The sequence below is a fragment of the Botryllus schlosseri genome, chromosome 7 (assembly GCF_051294905.1).
Source record: "Botryllus schlosseri isolate E-star chromosome 7, Bs_hap1, whole genome shotgun sequence".
In the NCBI taxonomy this organism is placed as follows: Eukaryota; Metazoa; Chordata; class Ascidiacea; order Stolidobranchia; family Styelidae; genus Botryllus; species Botryllus schlosseri.
The window spans coordinates 12246433-12269283 of NC_137242.1; the positions used below are offsets into that span (position 1 = coordinate 12246433).

At 42.5% G+C, this 22851-nt stretch overlaps 1 protein-coding gene and 1 pseudogene across 2 annotated transcripts; both read right to left on the reverse strand.

The window, feature by feature from the left end:
- Positions 1-1318: 1318 nt before the first annotated feature.
- LOC145443573 (uncharacterized) lies at positions 1319-3701 on the reverse strand. 2 transcript variants are annotated; one of them, XM_080321519.1, is made up of 5 exons: positions 2686-3701; positions 2464-2622; positions 2115-2180; positions 1944-2045; positions 1319-1703 (listed from the first exon to the last, which is right to left on the reverse strand). In XM_080321519.1, exons 1-5 carry the CDS (start codon positions 3023-3025, stop codon positions 1471-1473), a joined length of 900 nt encoding a protein of 299 aa, XP_080177645.1. In that variant the 5' UTR covers positions 3026-3701; the 3' UTR covers positions 1319-1470. The 2 variants fall into 2 exon arrangements, with proteins under 2 accessions (XP_080177645.1, XP_080177644.1); XM_080321518.1 differs by having other exon boundaries at positions 2115-2183; positions 2686-3698.
- A 17356-nt stretch (positions 3702-21057) lies between these two features.
- LOC145443780 ((3R)-3-hydroxyacyl-CoA dehydrogenase pseudogene) lies at positions 21058-22851 on the reverse strand (annotated as a pseudogene).

Sequence of the window (22851 nt, forward strand, 5' to 3'; positions counted from 1 at the left end):
GTTGACCTGATTCCGGAAATACAATTTAAATACTGGTCTGAAAATCTGCATTGTTCCGAATAATTACGCTGCTTTTAGCCGGCTGTGTACACTGTACAGTGTACAGTGTACACTGTGCTCTATGTCTCATTTTGCCGCCCCTGGCGCAGAGCCAGAACCGCCAAGTGCCTGCTACGCCACTGCATGTAGTGTATGTCGCTCGTGATGTTGTGTGATTGCGGGTCAAGCCCACAGCAGAAAGTCACTAAATTAAATATTCACAAACGGAAAGCTGCTGATATTTCGAGCAAACTTTTGTAACAAAGCAAGTAAAATCTTTGAGATTGTCAAAGTGCATGCTCGTTTTGCGTTGATTTTTATGCTGCCAGCGCCATGCATAGAGTGACCCGCAGTTGAAATGCAATAAATTCGAACCAAAGATGTTATAATGAAGTGAAAATTGTAATATATGAAAAAAGTTCACAGTGCAGAACCTACCAAGGTTCTGTTGTGAACGCGAGCCTCTAAATTTCCTAAGTTCACACACAGAACGCGAACGTGAACCTCACGTTCACGCCATCCCTAATAGACAGTTTCTGAGTAGAATGGAACGAATGTTCGATATCTCTCGATCGCGGTAACACTAGGAACGTATCATGGGTGCATTCACACATTAAATTTATGTATCGAAAGCCTTCAGTCAAATTTGTGCCGACATACAGAATCCATAAATAGTTTAAAATCATCAAATATCATCCGATGTACTTGTACATTAACATCATCGACTGGAAGTTTACACTTAGGCCGAGAAGAGGTACAATCACTGAATCACACCTCCACTACAGTCATTAAGGACAGAGCAGGGGTCACGGAGGTCATCACTTTTCGGCCCAATCCACATTTGGACTAATTGATACTCGAAGAGACCTTCCTTAACTACATAACTATTCCCATGTCTAAAATAACGAAATTACTGACTAGACAAGGAATTCACTCTCATGGGGCCATAGCCAAAGGAAATCTGGATTCCTAGTTCCGTGATAATGTATTGCAATATTGCCCTTTCAAGAACCCGTACAAGTTGTTGGCGGATCCCTCTTTAAGAACCCCTAGGATAGTGTTTCTGTCATGAAATTTAATTCATGCGCTCTCAAACCGATCTCAGAATTTCAATAAATAACATTGTAGCCACAGCGTTCACAATCTTGCAATATATACAAGACGGATGAGCGGTGATACTGAATTAAGCAAAATTCTATGAAATAGCTGAACCAGAAGCCAACTTCCTTAGGCCGACCTGCACGGCAAAGCATGATCTTGAGACAACTAGCATAATCTGTTACCTCAAAAGAAAATTCATGTTTCACTGCATGCGTTGCATAAGAATAAGTAATGTGGATAGCTGTTTCCACTAAGTTAGGGTTTGAAATATTGCAATACAGGACGGCAGTATAGCGCAAAGAAATTGAAGGGAAGGGTTGGCAAACTAGATTAGGTACCAGATGCACTGAAAGTAAATTCTCTGTAAATGCTGTCTAGCATTTCCGATGCTTTTTTATAATGCTCCACTTTTAGAGTATGCTCGACTGTTTTCATCTGCTTCTCCATAACTCTCATCTCCAGATCCTTTTCGAGCAGCCTTTTTCTGAGTTTCCTCTCCTCCAGTTCTGCATGAAGTACCGCCACCTTCAGTTCTTCGTAAGTCAGTTTGCGGTCAGGTTGAACTGTTTAAAAATGCACGACATGGATTTTGGATGAGCCAAAGTATATATTGCTGCATCGCATCGCATCTACATTGCTATTAAATAATAACTTTTCAGAAACTTTACATTTACTAATACTAGATTAGAAATCGAATCGCCCAGATAATCGATTTCACACAGCCCTACTAATGTAATTTATATTAATGACATGTGTCAGCTTCCAACAGACAACTGGCGATCCAACGATGAATACCAATTTACCTGGATATGATTGAGAAATGGCACCTACGGAATCACTGGAAGTCGAAGCGCTGGCTGCAACCCCAGAGGTCGATGAAGTCGATGCATCCGGCGCGTGAGCATCTATAACAGAAGGGTCCAGATATGGTATACGGTACTCATACTGATGAATGGATGGATATGCAAACTTACCACTCAGAGATGATAATTCTGTTTGAGGAGCTGACTCAACTTCAGATATTCTGCTTTTGAAGTAATCTTCTGAAGATGGTGATAATTAAATCATACTGGTCATTGGCATACACATACACATACCTAATATGTAAGGAGTAAATATAAAGATTACATGCTTTCCGTCCACAGATGATAACACAGTTTAAAAAACTGATTCAACTTAAGTAATTCTGCATTCGCAAGAACTTTCATAAGATGGTGATTATTAAACATCATTGTGCATTTGCATATGTGATATGCATTATTGTATACATAGTCCTATGTGTGTGGACTGTAGATATATAAATATAAATAGTTATTAGCCTACCTATTTCGGTGACTGGTAAGTGAGCACTTGTGTCACTTTTGGTATTGTTGAAAGTTGCATTCGTTTGCATTACACATACCAAAGTTGGCTCTGTTAGACCAGTTTCTGAATCATCATCGCAGCCATTGATTACGTAGCCTTCTCGACTGGATAATAAACCTGCGAAAAAAGATGATTGAATGGACATTTATCTCAGAGATGCGGCATTGCCGTAGCACATACGTTTGATGTGGGCATACAGCATGTTTGATTCACTGGGTTCAAGTTCCGTTAGGCCTTTTCCTGTCCCAGGTTGAGTTTCGTGCTTTTTGCTTTGAACCTTCAAATTTTTCCAGAGCTTTCTGAGTTGATGCTCACTTCTCGCTACTTGAGCCATTCCCGATGAATTAAACTCCTGGACAACATGTTGCCATGCCAAATTTTTCTCGTTCCTGGCAATCTTATTTCCAGTAGGTGTGGCACATAATAAAACAGAGTACTTCGCAATCAAGTCAACGAGTCCCTTTTTCTCAGTGATAGTGTAGTTTGGAGAGCGTATAGTACCAACACTCCCAACCATCATTTGTTTAGGCTAGAAATTTCTCGACCAACCAAGTTAAATATGCATACAAAGCTGACTTAAAAACAAAGATTGATAAAACTACTCCGTACAGCATTATTCAAAAATCAAGTTCTGTCAACGCAAATGCTCAATGCTCATATGGATATGGCCCGGCGAGATTTGACAGCGGGTCAAGAGTAGCCTAGCACTAGACCACTTACGGTTACAGCATTGATTGCCCTAGATATACGCTATATTACGTAGCCAAAATTCTCAACGAAATAAATGTATCTCAATGCAAAGCAATTGACGATGCGCGAACGTACTCATTCATTAAAGTTCAACTTAGATTGACGGCCGTGACATTATTGAAACTAGTGATATTATTTATATCACTTGATAACTCATTAGCTCAGTAAATTCATCATGTTACTTACCCCACCCTGCACAATTCATGATTTAAATTAATATACAATGACATTACATTCAAATTATGGGTCCTGTGCGAGTGATATAAAGCTAGAGAGGTGATTTGTGACTGCATTCATAATGTGTTACATTGAATTAAAATCATTGATGGTGTTGGCAAATGGGACAGTTTCCATAAATAATTCTTGCACATGATCAGTTGAAACATGCTGTGTCGCTAAGTCTTGGAAACGGAGCAATGCAGTCATCTAATCTGTTATATTAACTGAAACCATGTTCTCTGGAGAAATGAGAATATTTAGATCCAGTTGCTCTATGATGCAAGTGGTTCCACTTGTGTTCCCCGTCAAAGTTAAACTTCAATGCATGAATGCGTTCTCTCTCTCTCTCTCTCTCTCTACTGCGATCATGCCCCAGGTACGCACAGAAAACCAAGTTTCTCGTCCTTGGACGTCACAACAACAAATATACAATCCAGATTAGCTCATCCCTAAAAGACGGAAAAGCAGCAATAGCGAAGTAGCACTAACCAGCAATATATACAATACACTCTAAAACACGGACAGTGGACCATCGATCATTGACCTTTTTAAATATACCAGCACCGTGATTAGTATTACCACATGGCAGACCAAGCCCATAACCAAAGGTCACTTCCCTTGTAAATCTAATAACGTCATATTTCAATTCGCTGCTCAAAATAATGTTGCAATGCATGGTAATACGTTGGAGGGACAAGTCAGCCATTCCACAAGAGAGTCATCGACCATCGACATGGTTTCTCTAAACATATCAACACATCGAAGCCTGTCGGTGAGCATTTTTCTCCAGCAGGGCACTCGGAGAATGACATGATTCATAACGAAATGGCCGCGAACATCGAAGATTCGACCCTGCGCAAGGCTACCGAGCAAAAATATATCGATATATCGGAGGATACATGTTCGAGTAAGACTAAACCACGCGAAGCTTCAGTTGGCAGCTTGAATGCAGATGCGAGGGCATCGAATCAATATAAACACTATGTCACGTCTCATTTTCATAGCCGCAACTTCCTCTCTGCGTCTGAAATGCCAGCTTCGATCTTAATACACATTTGAAAAGTGTGGCGAGACTCACGGGTCCAAACTGGGATGACGAGCCATGTGGCGGTAATCTTTTTAACGCAAGGTATCTAGCTATCATGGTCCCTTCTGCATGAAGTAGACATAAAATAAGCTCACCACTAGACCGGCATGAGATTTTACCATATCCTGACAACTATTCGCGAATATTACTATCTCTTTGCGCAAGCTTCGTAACCATTGCTACGCCTAACAGAAGTTCTAACTATAGATATCCCTGCCTTTTTCTTATCGCTGAAACTTTACAAGCCCGTTTTTATTGGCTCAAACTTTACAAGAATTATATGAATTGTGCATTTTTTTGAATAGAAACTCACGTTTTCTTTGATATCTGTTTGGTTAAGAATATCACCCAGGGCTTTGGAGCAGCCGTAAATTTAAACTGCTCCAGCTCCGGCTCCGGAGCTCTCTTCTATCATACATTAGCTCCGGCTCCAGCTCCGGAGCCGCATTATAATCACTGCTCCGGCTCCAGCTCCGGCTCCGGCTCTGAAATTATCGAATGGTCCTGTCTATATCAGGGTTGGCCCGCAAATGTGGCCCGCGAGAGGGTTTCGCGTGGCCCGCGATGTAGGGCCCCGTAGATATACTCAGCTATCGCAGCTCCCGCAGCTATCGCAGCTATCACTTGTGGATATACTCAGCTATCACAGCTATCGCAGCTATCACCAAAAATCGCAGACATACAGGTCATTTATCGTCTAGGGCGCAGCTATCAGCGCTGGAGCTTGTCTGGGTTGAAATAGTGCGCAGCTATCAGTTCCGGAGCACGTCTGAGTTGAAATAGTGCGCAGCTATCAGATCCGGAGCAAGTCTGAGTGGAAATAGTGCGCAGCTATCAGATTCGGAGCACGTCCTGGTTGAAATAGTGCGCAGCTATCAGATCTGGAGCAAGTCTGAGTTGAAATAGTGCGCAGCTATCAGCCCCAGAGCACGTCCGGGTTGAAATAGTGCGCAGCTATCGCTACTGTGGATATACTCAGCTATCGCAGCTATCACCAAAAATCGCAGACATACAGGTCATTTAAAGGTCACGTATCGTTTAAGGCGCAGCTATCAGCGCTGGAGCACGTCCGGGTTGAAATAGTGCGCACCTATCAGATCCGGAGCAAGTCTGAGTTGAAATAGTGTGCAGCCACCAAGTCAAGGTCGAGTCCAAGTCATCGGGCAGAGGTTCGAGTCCGAGTCATGGCATTATGACTCGAGTCCAAGTCCAAGTGATTGTGTTGACTGCTCATTTTCCATTTAAAGTCTTGTTAAACTATAGTTAAACCCACTTTCTATAGCTCTGTTTGGTGATATCGAATGGTTCGCATTTATAATATACTAAATTACTAATTTTCCTCACTTATAATAGTTTCTGGTCGCATTTTCAAGTATCATATCAATAGGGTGGCTAATTTACTATTCTTCAAAATTGCAATGAAATGTCGGTCTTGGCCGATTGAGTGTCGAGTCATATGACTTGGTTCGAGTCATGTGCAATGACTCGAGTCCAAGTCAAGTCATTACACATATAGACTCGAGTCGAGTCGAGTCATTTCCGTATTTTGAGAAAATGACTTGAGTCAAGTCGCGTCATAGGTGTAGGTCAGGGGCGGGCAACATATGGACCGCGGGCCGGATCCGGCCGGCGGAGAGTTTTCCGTCTTGCATGATGATGTGGCCTGCGAACCCAGTCTGCCGAGATTTCCAACTACTTGCTTACTACGTCAAATTTTAGTGACTGTATGTTATGATATACGTGTGCGCGCATGCGCAACGTGCGAGAGTGGTGCTTACGTCGAAGCGAGAAGACTTGCATTATCGTCATTTACAATGTACTCAACTCTAATGTCGTTTGTGGTAATCATGGTGTTTGTCGACTATACAATGGTCATTTACACCAGGCAGTTATTTCTTATTTTTCATTCAGTAACCGCCGAATTGTAGCACGACACACTTCTAGGCTTTTGCAAGAGGTAGGGTTACGATGTTTTGGAAATCTGAAAAGATGACACTTTTTCAAAATTTCAGACTTGCAAAACCAGAGGAAAATATCGAAGAATAGTCAATTTTTCCCACTTCGTGGCCGGTTTGGCTAAATCAAAGAAAGGTCAACTTTCTCTTTCAGCGCCCAAAATACAGTTTTTCCTTTTACATTATTAATTGGTTGACTAAAAGAAGGTCAACTTTCCGGCTCATATCCCGAAATAGCCGCTGGAGCGTCACTTCAGTGCTAATTTACTGTCTCTCAGTCGATTTCGCCATATATTTAACAAAAATTCTCAAAAAGGAGGAAAATCTCGATAAAGAGGACATTTGGTGGTCCTCCGACGACACTTCCAAAAAAGTCAAAAAAGAGGACAAATCTCTTAAAAGAGGACGTATAGTAACTAGGGTTATGACTAAAAAAATTTTTTTGCCTGTAGCAGGAATTGATGAACATTTTGGTATAAATTAATAAAATTATAATCATTTTGTTCAAATCGAAAAAAATGTCCCGCACAAACTAACATCAATTTTCGACACTAGTCCAAATATGGAAAAAATTTAAAATTCAAAGATATTCTTTACTACAAATTTAATCTTCAAATATATGTCATTTTGGACTTCTTTTAAAGTTCATCTATAAATTTGACTTCCCTTTCTGTTATTATGTTAGTGCCAGGGACATCTCCGACGGACATAATCTGACTTTCAATGGGGTTTTGGGGCACTTTATCGCTGCATGACATTCGACCGCACAGATAGCAGCAAATAATCTTTGGTATATTCTAGAGCCCGACCGATATTGGATTTTTGGGTCGATACCGATAAAACCAATATCTCACACCTCAGCCGATAACCCCAATGCATTCAGCCGTTATTCAAAAGAAGTTGGATGCATACATAAGCACATTCTCAAATCTTCAGAGGGCATTTATTTGAACACCTTATTACAGTCATTGTTATACTTTAACATGAAATGAACTAGAAAGGCTGCATCTGGACACCTGTGAAGTGTTAACTATATATGAAATATATCAATATTCTCAGTCTAGCGATCTCTGATTATATAGTTTTCTGGCTTCCTTCCGCCATGTTGTGACGTCACACGCAAATTGCCGTTAATTTTTCAGCACCAATGGCCGATACCGATAATTCTTTCAAAGTGTGATATCGTCTCGATATTATCGACGAACCGATAATCGGTAGGGCTCTATATACCATCTTTAAACATCTGGTTAGAATACCAGTCTTCCTGACACGCATTTGCGATAAATAAGCATCTCCAGAGTTATTCTCTATCTCGGGAAGTGGAAGTACGCAATAATGGCCCTTGAGCACCCTTTCGCATTGCGTATAGATGGAAGTTTATCCCATTTGATCAGTGGTAATCTATACCATTTTCTTTGAAAGAACGACATGTTCTGCACATGCCATATAGATAAACTTAAAATCATCCTTACATATCGGTTTTCTAATATTTTCATCTGAAATTCGTGCTTGGTGGATTGCACCTAGTTTTGGTAGTGTTTTACCACATCATCTCCAAATTTGTAGCTGAGAGTTGGATTTCCTGAAGACGTTGGATCGAAGAACTCTAATATATGCTTTAAGAATCGATAATATGATGTTGGCAAGGGATATGAAAACCCATACTCTTCATTGCATTTCGCAGTTTCGAAGCAACGCCATTCTGTCGTCCAGTATTAACAGATGCTACGGTGTCACATATGATATATGAGATTGTACATCATATTCTTCTAAGCGGTTTTCTAGACCGCTGAAAATACCTCGAGTTGTTCTACTTTCGCCTTTACGAACACCCAGTTTGATTTGTGCCAGACATGCAGTCTACATCTAAAATCGGAATTAGCAATTATTTATAAATTATTTAATATTGACTGTTAACAAGAACACGATAGAAATAATTCAATCTGGGCGATCAAAATGTACCAAAATACTATTTTAAATCTTCGCAATTGGAATTGGGCCAGTTAAATTCAAATCAGTCGATACATAAATTATAGTCTGTATCTACAAAAGAAAGCCTATCCTCCATATAGTGAAAACTGGATAATTTTTGTGCGGGAGGTTTTTGTTCAAACAGTCTTAACTTTTGTGAGTTTTGAAATCAGGACACAAAGGCTCATCATTTGTGACTACAGGACACACAAAATTTTGAATTTTGTTTTCTAGTCATAACCCTAATGGTAACCCCAGTAAGACACCGCTTATACCAGAGGTCGCCAACTCAAAACGGGTTGCGGGCCGCTTTTCAAATTTCGTAGAGGACGCGGACCGCATGAATTCAATATCGAGATTAATCAGGCCACACAGTTGAACAACGACGATATCTCGTCACTTACTCAACCCTAATGAATTGATATCTTTGTAAATTAGCTGTACCGGGGTTATCGAACGCCTTGAAATCTAACTAGGGATTGCACCGTGTGTTGATTGACAGACATCGCGGCGCCTGTGTGACAATGCTATTCTCAAATCCACATTGTATTCGTCATTATCGGCGAGAAATGGCTTTGAAGTGACGCTGCTGTCGTTAAAATACATTCATTAAATACGGTTTATTCCTTGTATATGTAGATAAATGGGCGAATAATGTATCGATTCAGCAATCCGGCCCGCCAAGTACCTGATTTTCCTATATCCGGCCCACCGACTGGAAAAGTTGCCAGCCTGTACACTGAAAATCACGAAGATAGTCCTTGCATGCCATGTAATGGATGAATTTGAATCCGGAACTGCTCCGGAGCTGATAGCTGCGTCCTATTTGAACCCAGACGTGCTCCGGATCTGATAGCTGCGCACTATTTCAACCAGGACGTGCTCCGGATCTGATAGCTGCGCACTATTTCAACCAGGACGTGCTCCGGATCTGATAGCTGCGCACTATTTCAACCAGGACGTGCTCCGGAACTGATAGCTGCGCCCTAAACGATACGTGACCTTTAAATGACCTGTATGTCTGCGATTTTTGGTGATAGCTGCGATAGCTGAGTATATCCACAGTAGTGATAGCTGCGCACTATTTCAACCAGGACGTGCTCCGGATCTGATAGCTGCGCACTATTTCAACCAGGACGTGCTCCGGATCTGATAGCTGCGCACTATTTCAACCCAGACAAGCTCCAGCGCTGATAGCTGCGCCCTAAACGATACGTGACCTTTAAATGACCTGTATGTCTGCGATTTTTGGTGATAGCTGCGATAGCTGAGTATATCCACAGTAGCGATAGCTGCGCACTATTTCAACCCGGACGTGCTCTGTACCTGATAGCTGCGCACTATTTCAACTCAGACTTGCTCCAGATCTGATAGCTGCGCACTATTTCAACCAGGACGTGCTCTGGAGCTGTTAGCTGCGCACTATTTCAACTCAGACTTGCTCCAGAACTGATAGCTGCGCCCTGAACGATACGTGACCTTTAAATGACCTGTATGTCTGCGATTTTTGGTGATAGCTGCGATAGCTGAGTATATCCACAGTAGTGATAGCTGCGCAATATTTCAACCCAGACGTGCTCCGGAGCTGATAGCTGCGCACTATTTCAACCCGAACGTGCTCCGGAGCTGATAGCTGCGCACTATTTCAACTCAGACTTGCTCCAAATCTGATAGCTGTGCACTATTTCAACCAGGACGTGCTCTGGAGCTGATAGCTGCGCACTATTTCAACTCAGACTTGCTCCAGATCTGATAGCTGTGCACTATTTCAACCCGAACGTGCTCCGGAGCTGATAGCTGCGCACTATTTCAACCAGGACGTGCTCCGAATCTGATAGCTGTGCACTATTTCAACCCGGACGTGCTCCGGAGCTGATAGCTGCGCACCATTTCAACTCAGACGTGCTCCGGATCTGATAGCTGCGCACTATTTCAACCCGAACGTGCTCCGGAGCTGATAGCTGCGTACTATTTCAACCAGGACGTGCTCCGAATCTGATAGCTGCGCACTATTTCAACCCGGACGTGCTCCGAATCTGATAGCTGCGCACTATTTCAACCCGAACGTGCTCCGGAGCTGATAGCTGCGCACTATTTCAACTCAGACTTGCTCCAGATCTGATAGCTACGCACTATTTCAACCAGGACGTGCTCCGGATCTGATAGCTGCGCACCATTTCAACCAGGACGTGCTCTGGAGCTGATAGCTGCGCACTATTTCCACTCAGACTTGCTCCGGAGCTGATAGCTGCGCACTATTTCAACCAGGACGTGATCCGAATCTGATAGCTGCGCACTATTTCAACTCAGACTTGCTCCAAATCTGATAGCTGTGCACTATTTCAACCAGGACGTGCTCTGGAGCTGATAGCTGTGCACTATTTCCACTCAGACTTGCTCCGGATGTGATAGCTGCGCACTATTTCAACCCGGACGTGCTCCGGAGCTGATAGCTGCGCACTATTTCAACCAGGACGTGCTCCGAATCTGATAGCTGCGCACTATTTCCACTCAGAGTGGCTCCGGATCTGATAGCTGCGCACTATTTCCACTCAGACGTGCTCCGGAACTGATAGCTGCGCACTATTTCAACCCAGACAAGCTTCAGCGCTGATAGCTGTGCCCTAGACGATACGTGACCTTTAAATGACCTGTATGTCTGCGATTTTTGGTGATAGCTGCGATAGCTGAGTATATCCACAAGTGATAGCTGCGATAGCTGCGGGAGCTGCGATAGCTGAGTATATCCACGGGGCCCGATGTAATGTCCTATTATATTATCGAAAATGAATTGCTCAGATTGTGAACTTGCAATGCCAACCAAAAATTACAATTCTGGCTGCGACACTTGAGATGTTGATGACTAAAATATCAGTTCCGACGCATTGGCAGATCCAGGGTCCAGTCACATTTTCAGTAAATCGTCGTACATTACAATAAACTAAAATAGTAGCGAAATTTTTCTTCACGCTTCGCGTGTTTAATTGTCACACGATTTCTTGCTTGGTAGCCTACCCCCTGCTGAAAATGAAAAAAACGCCTAATTTACCCGATTGAGTCTAACTGTATTCGCAATTAAGGAAGAAAGTCTTTTCGCGTTTGCGCTCGCATAAAATCGTCGACGGTGAAATGTAGGCACAAAATGATTGTCGCAAGTTATCGGAGACCTTCGATATCGATGTGTCCAGACGCCGAATATTCGGTATACAATAGACCCGCAATACTCACCTAGTTAATTTATAAACTTAGAAAATTTTACCCGCTTGGCGTGGCTAGTGGGCCACGCACTCGTCCGTCAATTGCATGTGCCCCTTTAGCCGAAAAGGTTGGCCATTCCTGGTCTATATATATTGCTAATCTACTAATAAGTTAGTTATCAATAGTAATCTAGAGTCCGTCAGCCGTCAGTAACATCCATGTAGCAACAAAGACATATAGGTGCCGCCGTGCCGGCTTTTGACTTCATACTGAATACTTGTCAATTGTCGACAACATCATAGTTGCACTAGAACGCAATTTACTCCATGCCATTGCTGTGCACAGCATTAAAATTCATGCCTGGTGTTCAATTATGATAAATCAGCAGATGTGGTTGTTGCATATATAATAGCATCTTATGAAATAGGTCGGAGCCGGAGCTACTCCTCAAATAACGGGCTCCAGCTCCGGCTCCGGCTCCAGCTAAATTTTATGTAGAGCTCCGGCTCCAGCTCCGGTGAAAATGCACGGCTCCGGGGCTCCAGCTCCGGGCTCCGGCTCCGGCTCCAAAGCCCTGTCACAACGACGGGATAAGTTCATGTTAAAGTTTATTCATAACATCACAAGACTGCAATACAATGAATGATAGGAGGATGCCATAACGACTAGGAGTAGTCTTAAGATCAGACAAGTCGCCATCAGCAACGTTATGGCTCCAGGCACGACGAGCTGACGTCGCTGAAGAATCACATCCAGTGACGATTTTCTTTCAAATTCTCTTGAAATATTTTTAAATCCTGAAATATGTGCAATCTGTGCATATCAGCGTCAGGAGTTGAAACTATCCTCACACTGTACGAATATGATATCCATTGGGATTCTGATTCGCACTTTCAGTGGACTATCCCGAGTACCAGTGTGTAAATGTGCGATTTTCGTTCGAACTGAGAGAGAGAGATCTATGATATTCTTTCTCGCCTGCACCATCGAGATGCTTTGCCGACGGAGTTGCGATACGGCCCCATGAGGTCATCTAGTCTGCGCCCCCGTTTTTTTTTCCTCCATGCTATCCGTGATTGCTGAGCGCCTAGCAGGATAGCTGCGGATACCATTTGTCGAGTCTTTGACCCGGCCGGGGATCGAACCTTCGAACTACAGCTCGAGAAGCCGGACGCATAACCATTACACTATCTCGCTCGGTATTCTTGAAATATTTTGAAAGGATGAAATATGCGCACTTATCAGCAAGAACTTGAGAGGTTGACTTTTTAGCTGAAGCAACATGGAAATATCCGCACACTGTCATATTATGATATCCAGTGAAAATTGAATTGTGACTTTTAGTGGACTATCCCAAATGTTTTTGCTGTATGCATGTTCGAGGATATCCGAACCGGACATTTCCGAACGTGGATAGCCCAGTATTAGCCCACGTCTGTCTAACCGGACAGTGGGACACTGCTTGGATATCCCTCGGCAATTATGTGTTTGCTGGGTATCACCATCAGTTACAGTCGTGAATACTTTTAAGCATTCGCACAACACCCGAATAAAGGGTTACCCCTTACCATACGTCATGTACAGAAGGATTTGTACTCTTGTCCCTCGAGGACGCCATATTTCCTACTTTTTGGCAATTATTCGTCCTCATTTATAGCTTTGACAGCCAGGCGATTGTGAAGGCACGACTAAAAACGCCATAAATGACGCGAAATCTGTAATCAGAACGTTTTTAGCTGGTCTTTCTGGAGTCGAGTTGTAAATGACCTTTTTTAGTCAACACAGTATTTCCTGTAAAGATTATCGAATTACCCGTTTTCTCCGATGATATATAGGCCTATGTCACGCTTATCATATTTTGGAAATTAAAAAAGAGGACACTTTTCCAGAAATTTCAGACTTGCAAAACCGGAGAAGAATTCTCAAAAACCGGGGAATTTTTCCCACTTTGTGATCGGTTGACTAAAAAAAAGGTCATCTTTTCGCTCAGAGCTGAAATCACCGTTTTTCACTCCGAAATACCCGCCGGAGCGTCACTTCTGTGATATCACTCGGCATATCACTCGCAGTTTGCTCTAAATCTGACCTAAATTTTCAAAAAAGAGGACAAAATCTCAAAAAAGAGGACAAAAGGGCGTCCTCCCCACTCCTCCGAGGACACTTTCAAAAAACTCAAAAAAAGGACAAATCCTATTAAAAGAGGACGTATGGTAAGCCTAGCCTTTGTGTATATCAGTGTTGGGATGGCTCGAGTCAACTTTTTCAGATGACTTGACTTGACTTGATTCGGCCTTTCAAAAATGTGGATTGACTCGTGACTCAGAGCAAAATTTTCGAGTCAATTTCAAGTCATCAATAAATTGGCGTTGACCAGGGTTACCATATTTTGGAAATCTAAAAAGTGGACCACTTTTTTTTAAATTTCTGAATTGAAAAAAATCCTGAAAAATGGCAAATTTTCCCACCTCGTGGGAGACGGACTTTCAGCATACCCGTGGCCACTTACTGGCCACGGATAATTTCGTGGCCGGCCACAGACATTCCGTGGCCGGCCATGAAAAGTGCTATTCTGTGGCCGGCCATGGTGATTTTCATGGCCGGCCATGAAATTTCAGTATGGCCGGCCATGAAATTTCTGTGGCCGGCCATGTCAAACTCATTCTCATGGCCGGCCATGACTAAATTTCATGGCCGGCCATAGCCAAATTTCATGGCCGGCTGAAATATATCAAGTTAGTATTGATATTAAGTACTGTACGTGGCCCAATCGTGGTCAAATGCATGATCAATTATGTTCTATTATGGGCTTACAGTAAATAGAACTAGGTGAGAGCGAGAGTTTAGCTCAGTTTATATGCATTTTCACCCGAAATACCAGACGAATAGCGATACAATGAAACGATAGGAAGAAGATGAAACGATCCGGAATAGTCTCTATATATCAATTAAAAACACACAAAATGATGTAAAGAATGCATTATAAAGGGGGATATCCGCTAAATGAAACTGGAGATAATGGTATAGAAAGCTAGAAGCGATGAAGACATTATCAAAACTGGTAACTGGTAAGTGTTGATTTGTATCTTTTGTTATAGAAATAGAGAGAGAGAGAGAGAGATATGATATTCTTTCTCGCCTGCACCATCGAGATGCTTTGGCGACGGAGTTGCGATACGGCCCCATGAGGTCATCTAGTCTGCGCCCCCGTTTTTTTTTCTCCTCCATGCTGTCCGTGATTGCTGAGCGCCTAGCAGGATGGCTGCGGATACCATTTTTCGAGTCTTTGGTATGACCCGGCCGGGGATCGAACCCACGACCTACCGCTCGAGAAGCCGGACGCATAACCATTACACTATCTCGACCTAAATATTCGGTTGACACTCGTCATAGCTAATCGTATGCAACTGCATAGACTTGAAAAACCAATGTATACCAGATATCTGTCAGAAAATCTCTATAAGTTCCCGAAAAGCTGTGAGATTCACATGACATTCTGTGGCCGGCCACAGAACAAATCAGAGCTCGCTGTGGCAGGTGCTTCACCCGATCTGATATGTCTTTCCAACGGTATAGGACATGTAGTTGCAAACAATTCCATAGTTTGTTATCTTTCGTATAGCTGAATAGCTGTGAATTGGATAATGCCAAGCTGATCCAATCGTTCCTTTCTGTATCAGGTCTATGATGAGACCGCGATATACGGTTATATACATATTTGATTATCGTACGGCTATACAAGACATGCGACGTTCGAGATCCTCAACATCAATGGAGCTTGCACTCATTTGCACGATGAGAATTGTGTCGATGAATCTATGAATATTTCTATGCTGTAGCAGCACTTGAACTTGAAACACTGCAGATGTGCTGTAGATGTAGAATAAAGGCAACGATGTAGCCTAACCTAACGGTAATATTGGTAAAATGTGGGGCTTTGTTCCCACAAATTTGATTTTGGTCACGTTTCCGATCCTATATAATTTGTATGTATATCCTATCCACCTAGGTGCCGTTCTTCCAGGCTCAAACAAATAATGTACGAATGAGATGCATGTCGCAGTCACTAACGATGCCGTGTATGCCAGAGGATACTTGATTACTTGGGTGCAAGGATCGTTTTGTATCGCATGTCGTTGTTAGATCAAGCTGCTAGCCGATGTGGGGGACACAGGACGTAAATGTGCCTGCCATATAATTAAATTACTGTTATATTAATAGATAACTCCAGATACTTTGCGACATCTAATGCAGCACCATCGATCGATGCGACATCCAATGCAGCGCCATCGATCGATGAAAAATTGCCCATGCCAAGCCTACGAATTTGCCAATAGGCATGATATATTTGTGGTTGATGCAGGGAACAATGGAATGTTCCCCGATCAATGTTCAGGGAACAATCTTGATGACACAGACAAGTCCCAATCGTTCATTATAATTCGACATTTGAATGCAGTGCAAATACTTATCGCCGTGTAAAGTGCATCTGATCTCTCGTGCCCCTGGGTATTTTCTGTGAAAAGCACGTATTGGACACATTGCATTCATGCAACTACTTATATATGAATTGTGAATGATTGTAATCATATCTTCAATTGCTTCAGATTTTGCGAAATTGGTAACGGAATAAACAAACTTTTTGTATGACGGTTTCTTTGTGTAGAAAAGGGAATGGGGGGCAGGGAGTCAGATTATCTACGTTTGCATCACTAATGGGATTGGGCGATAGAGATGCGAAGCAACTGCAAGGCTATCGAGTCTGCACCACGGTTTTATCTTTCCACGCAATCCCATTGCGTTGATCGCCTGGCGTGGAAGCTGCGTGGAAACCAGTTTTAATGTAAAGGCGTTTGTCTGACTGAGCAATAAGATGTACGCTTATACATCACTCTATCAAATATTTATCTGGATTCTAGGAAGTTCAAGGAACGTATGTTTCGGTGTTGGTTTACAACGCACTGTCCCAGAGTACTTTTTCAATAGTTTGTGGGAATTGAATTTATTGCTACAGAAGGTAAGCACGTGTAAAGCCGTGCAAATTTTGAACCCATCCCTAAACTACTCAATAAAGTGGTAATGTAACTTAGGTACGCGCGATAATAGTGGAAAGTCGTCTATACAAACTTTGCCGCCAGCAAGTTCGCATTGCAAATGAAGAAGATCTACTTGACTATTGCCAAATTGGATGCAAAGGGCCGATTTTGATCCAACTAGATGTGCGAAAATCACGAACTGGCCATGAACTCGTGGCCGGCCACGATGAATTCCTATGGCCGGCCATGAAATTCAGTGTGGCCGGCCACGAGACAACGCATTTTCATGGCCGGCCACGAGATATTCGTGGCCGGCCACAAAAAAATCAGTGGCCAGTAAGTGGCCACGGGAAAGCTGAGACCCCTACTGCCTCGTGGTCGATTGAATAAAATAAGGTAAACTTTCTGGCTCAGGTCTCAAAATACAGTTTTCTTTCACATTATCAGTTGGTTGACTAGAAAAAAGGTCAACTTTTCGGCTCAGTCCCCGAAAAAATCGCCGGAGCGATACTTCAGTAGGCTACTGATTTATTGTATCTCGCTCCAATTTTACCCTATATTTAAACAAAATTCTCAAAAAAGAGGACATTTGTGCGTCCTCCGAGGACACTTTCAAAAAAGTCATAAAAGAGGACAAATCCTATTAAAAGAGGGCGTATGGTAACCCTATAGCGTTGACAAAGTCGCTATAGGCATACCTGTACAGTACATACATTTTCTCAATACGCTGATATGACCTGTATGATAAGCCACTCTTCTAACAATCGCGCAGCCTGTTTTGACTGAGTCTCCGTCGGTATGTCGCAAATATTTTAACAAATGTAGTGCATCATATCAATTTGTTTCAACCTTTTGATGTTTCATATTCAATCATCTATTTGGCTGACAGTTACAGACGTAGGTTAGCAGTTCTAGGTACATGCAGGACCGTAAGTGGCGCACCCCAAACCCTTAATTGGTGGGGGGCTACCGGGAGAGCTCGAAGGTGCCTAAAATTATTTGGCAAATCAACGTAAATTACGGAGTATTTTGTGGAAGATATCCTACAACTTCAAAATTGTCTTCGCGCTATGCGCGATTTAGTGTTTTTAAATGTTAACTTTTTTATCAGCGGCCCTACAAAAAAGTATGCATCAGTTATAAAAACAAATGACATTTCAGGGCCGGTCATACCGCTCCACGATACATCAAGACTTCTGAAGTTATGGCCAACATGCGACTTCGCAAAGTGTTTGTTTGTTTCTTTGAGGTATTCATCTTGTTTGTTGACAGCTATGGTCATTTACACCACGCCAATTCTATTGATTTTTATTCCGTAGCTGTCGACTTGTAGCACGGCGAACTTCTAGGCTTATACAAGACACCGATTGCACGGATGAGATGGAGAAGAGCAGCCTAGATAAACCTCCAACACTTGGGTAGGAATTCTGGAGTCTACCTTGGCCGGACTCAAATCCGTAACCCATTTGTTTTGCAGATGTGCATTATACCACTAAGCTATCTCGCCACCCGCGAAGTGTGTTGCCAAATAAAACCTTGGGCGAAAATGACCGCCACTAACACTTCAGCTCTGCCTGTAAATCTTTTCACGTGGACTGAAAGAAGATGAAAAATCAATAGCTTTATATGCGGTTACCAATATTATACACAAAATTCCATCCTGAATATGAAATTGTTTCGCGCTTGGCGTGACTACGTACTATAGGGTTGTTCAAAAATAACTTTTTTCCACCGATTCCAATTTCAAATTTGCTTGTTGTCTTCAAAAACGATGCAAAACAAATTTGAATCAATTCCGACCCGTAGAAGCGGATTATTGCAGTTGAAAGGTCTTTGCAAAAAATAGCATTGACGGTGCTAGGTAATCCGATAATTATTAATGTAAAACTCAAATAACTTCGCTTCTACTCGCTGGAATTGAGTCAAATTTGTTTTCAATTGTTTTTGAAAAAAACTAAACAATTTCATTGGGTTCACAGAAAAATTGATTTTTTTAAATTTTCATAATGAATTCAAATTAGCTCTGTGGCGGCTTATACTGGTTAGAATTTAACCAAATTTGATGAACATCGTCTTTTTAGGGTAACATGATTAATTGAGGTATCGCACCATCCCAAACAGCCTACCACAGTGGAAAATACGAAATAGTATCGAAACTATAACTTTCGTTGATAGTGATTAAGAGGTTATAATTTCAGTACTCGAAAATATTGTTTCTCACTGCTCAATTCGACTCATTAGGATTACTACTCGATACATATTCGATTACTCAAATCATTGAGCCCAGCCCTTCTCATTAGTTGTAAAGAATGTAGAACATGGGGTCAGGGTACTGATCCTTTATTCGCGATGCAGCGGACCGCAAGCTCAAATAGTTTGGTAAACACTGATGTCGTTGAACAAGACAAGAGTAGGCCTACCATTATAACTATAGATTACTAACCTACGGATATAGATACGCAACTCCAGTCGTTACGTCCCGGCGTGCAGTTAAACGTATTGCTGAGCAATCTGAAAGCAGCATAATTGGTGGTGTTATATAGGGTTACCATACGTCCTCTTTATTGACTTTATTTGAAAGTGGCCTCGGAGGACGCCCTTTTGTCCTCTTTTTTTAGATATTGTCCTATTTTTTTGAGAATTTCGGTCATATTTATAACAAAATTCCACTACTGAGATGCCGTAAATCAGCACCGAAGGGACGCTCAGGCGGGTATTTCGGGAGATGAGTGGACAGTTGATCTTTTTTTAGTCAACCGACCACACAGCTGGACAAATTTATCATTTTTTGAGAATTCTCCTCAGGTTTTGCAAGACTGGGAATTCTGAAAAGTGTCCTCTTTTCAGATTTCCAAAATATGGTAACCCTATGGTGTTATAGCGTGCGACCCGAGGGCTGAAATTTGATGAAACTGGTCTTAATCGAGAGCAACTGTCGTAAAATAGAAATAAAAATCTTGTCAGGGAATCGGAACTACGTCAAAAAGCCCTCAGATTGAGAGAGGCATTGAGACGCAACAATGCTGTCTGGCGAAACGAGAGAGTAACGAGAGAGCAAAAGAGCCAGACTGCATTGTTGCGTCCCAATGCCAATCTCCATAACAATGAAAAATTCGAGGCTGATTGTGGGGGTTCCAGGGCCGCGAGCGGAATAAAATTTATATTTTCGTAATCAAGGCAGAGTCAGCTTTCGATTGATACCCGTTTCACAAAATTTAATTCTCGGCAAGCCGGTCAAAAATGACCGTCAAATTGCCTGTAGCCAAATGGAAATTGTGACGTGAATCAATTTCACTGAGCCGTGAGATGTGCTTGTGTCGACACCATATAGGACACTATGGTATAACAAAGTGCAGCTGTGACTCGCAATCCAGAACTTGTGAGTCCGATCTCGTTATAATGTTTCCGTACCATAGTGATTCACAGCCGCGCGCTCGATAGTCATCTTGCGGTCGTGACTCATCGCTCTATACCTTGTGAGTTGTTTCGGTAAAGAAAGAACGTGTTGCCCGGAAGCAATTAAATCCACTTCATGCAAAGCGTAATCACTCCAATGAACGACGCCACAACCAGACAACGTGACAGAACATGGACTATAGAATATTCACGGCTTGGCACGACGGAATACGATTCGTAGAGGCCTCGAGAACGAACGATATCCTGCTTCTCGAAACTGCCAGCCGATGTGAATCTGTTCATCGCTCACGTATGTGTGATTGTGTGTACGTGGGTTCTATACCAATACCGAGAAAACCATGACCGAAAATGGACATTACCGAGAATGCCATTACCGGGAATGTACATTACCGAGAATGGACATTACCGAGAATGGTCATTACCGAGAATAGACACCACCGAGAATGGCCAATGTCAAGAATATAGCTTACTGGGACTGACATTGTCGAGAAATTTATACCTGAGCATCGATACCGAATGTGGCAACGCCGTGATGCACTCACACGACCTGTGCATATGCATAACATGCCTGCGTTGCATATATTGCATTCTCGGTAATGTCCATTCTCAGTGGTGTCCATTCTCGGTAATGTCCATTCTCTGTGGTGACCATTCTCGGTAATGTCCATTCTCGGCGGTGTCCATTCTCGGTAATGGCATTCTCGGTAATGGTTTTCTCGGTATTGACCGGACACCGTGTACGTGTTAGAGCGGGCGGATCGACAAATTCTCTTGTCCGACTCAGATCCTCCTTTTCAATTCTCTAATCCGACTCCTGAGCTGGATTCTTGATATGTCAGTGATCCAATCCTAAAAACTTCGTTAATGATAATCTACGAGTATCTATTTGGAATGAACTACAAACACAGTAGATCACACGGTACTGGATGCAGGATATATTAGAACAAAACAAGCATGATATTAAAACTAATACAATACAGTCTTGTATCGAACATTAAAACTAATAACTCACTATAAAAGTATGGTTGGTGGTTACTATAGTTACAACAGTCATGCTCATCAATAACAATTCTGACCGTATTATAAGAAGTATAGATCCGACTCCGGCCGCATCAGGAGATAGGCGGATCCATCCTAACCACTGAGCTATTTCAACACACTGGCGCCAGCGAAAAATGAGAGAATCCGGCAGGATATCCAATCCGGCTCCGATCCATGCCCCTCTATATAAATCGATAATCCAAAAAAAGGTAATGATACGAATATTCTACATTCGGTGTTGTAAAAGAGATTTATTACTGTCCCATGTGCATATCTACAGTTAGTATATTGCTCGTGGTTATTCACAACAAATTATTATTACACTTTCAGTAAATCTAATACTTTATATTTAGAGACTATATTCTGCCTACCGTATAGTCAGAATAGTCACTCAACGGTTTGTCCTTATTACACCTGAACTTTATATAGCTCTGAAAAATCATACGGCATTACTTCAAATGACATATGCGACAAACTGCAACGACGCTTCTCATTAGGCTTTCCGTTAATCCCCGTCAAGGTTTCTTCACAAGCGCAAGTCAGATTTTGTACAAGTACCGGTCTTACTACAATATTTATTATATATATATTACACAACTGACTTTTATATTGAAATGATATGAATTTCAGAATGATAGCGCGACTTCTGGGACGTGAAGCTAATAATTGAGATTGATACGAGTGTTAAGGAGTTTGATTTCTTCCCCATGTCGTTTTGCCTCCTTCCGCTCGTTTCTCTGTATTGCAGAATATATATCGAAAAAGTTATAGTAAAAACGATGATATTGCTGTGCGTCACAATCCACCGAGATTTCCATACTTGCTATGATTTATCGTTCTACATTCCTCCCGTGATTTCCAGGCAGGTACCGTGAACGTAGGAGCTCTCGTCCGACGCCAGATACAGGAATCCGTACGCAATCTCTTCAACAGTCGCGTGCCTTTGCAGCGGAATGAACTTCCCTAACGCTGCAACTATAGCCGGGTCAACGTCATTCAGCAAGGCAGTCTCTGTAAATCCAGGCTGTACAGCGTTGCAGCGCACTCTATGGATGTTGAATTCTCCGGCGATCGTTTTCGACAGCGACGCAACACCGCCTTTCGATGCCGCGTATTCGCCATTGGAAGGGAATCCGATTTTACCGGCGATACTGGAAGTGTTGATCAGCACGCCACGAACGGCTTTGTCGACTGATTTCACAGAATTCAGGTACTCTCTGGCGACTAGGAACACACCTGTCAAATTCACACTAATGACAGCTTCGAATTCGCGCTTCGTGATATCACACACGGAATTCTGCCTTCCGACTATCCCTGCGTTGTTGACCACTACATCGCATTTTTTTCCAAAATTTTCTTCAGCCCGTTTGAACGCGCGCTTCACGTCGCCTGCGTTGGTAACATCAGCTTTCACGGCGCAGTGTTGGTCATGTTTTAGCAATGCCACTGTGTCCAGTGCTGTTTTCTCATCGACGTCTACGACGGCGATATGTGCGCCTTCTTTCGCGAATAACTCGCATATTGCTCTACCGATACCGCTGCCTGCGCCGGTGACTAAAACAGCTTTTCCTTCCAGTCTGCCGTGACAATCCGACATCACTGCGACGCGACACTCGGATGATTATTACGACGGTTTAAACAAAAATTGCATAGACCTGAATTTTATGAGCATCTT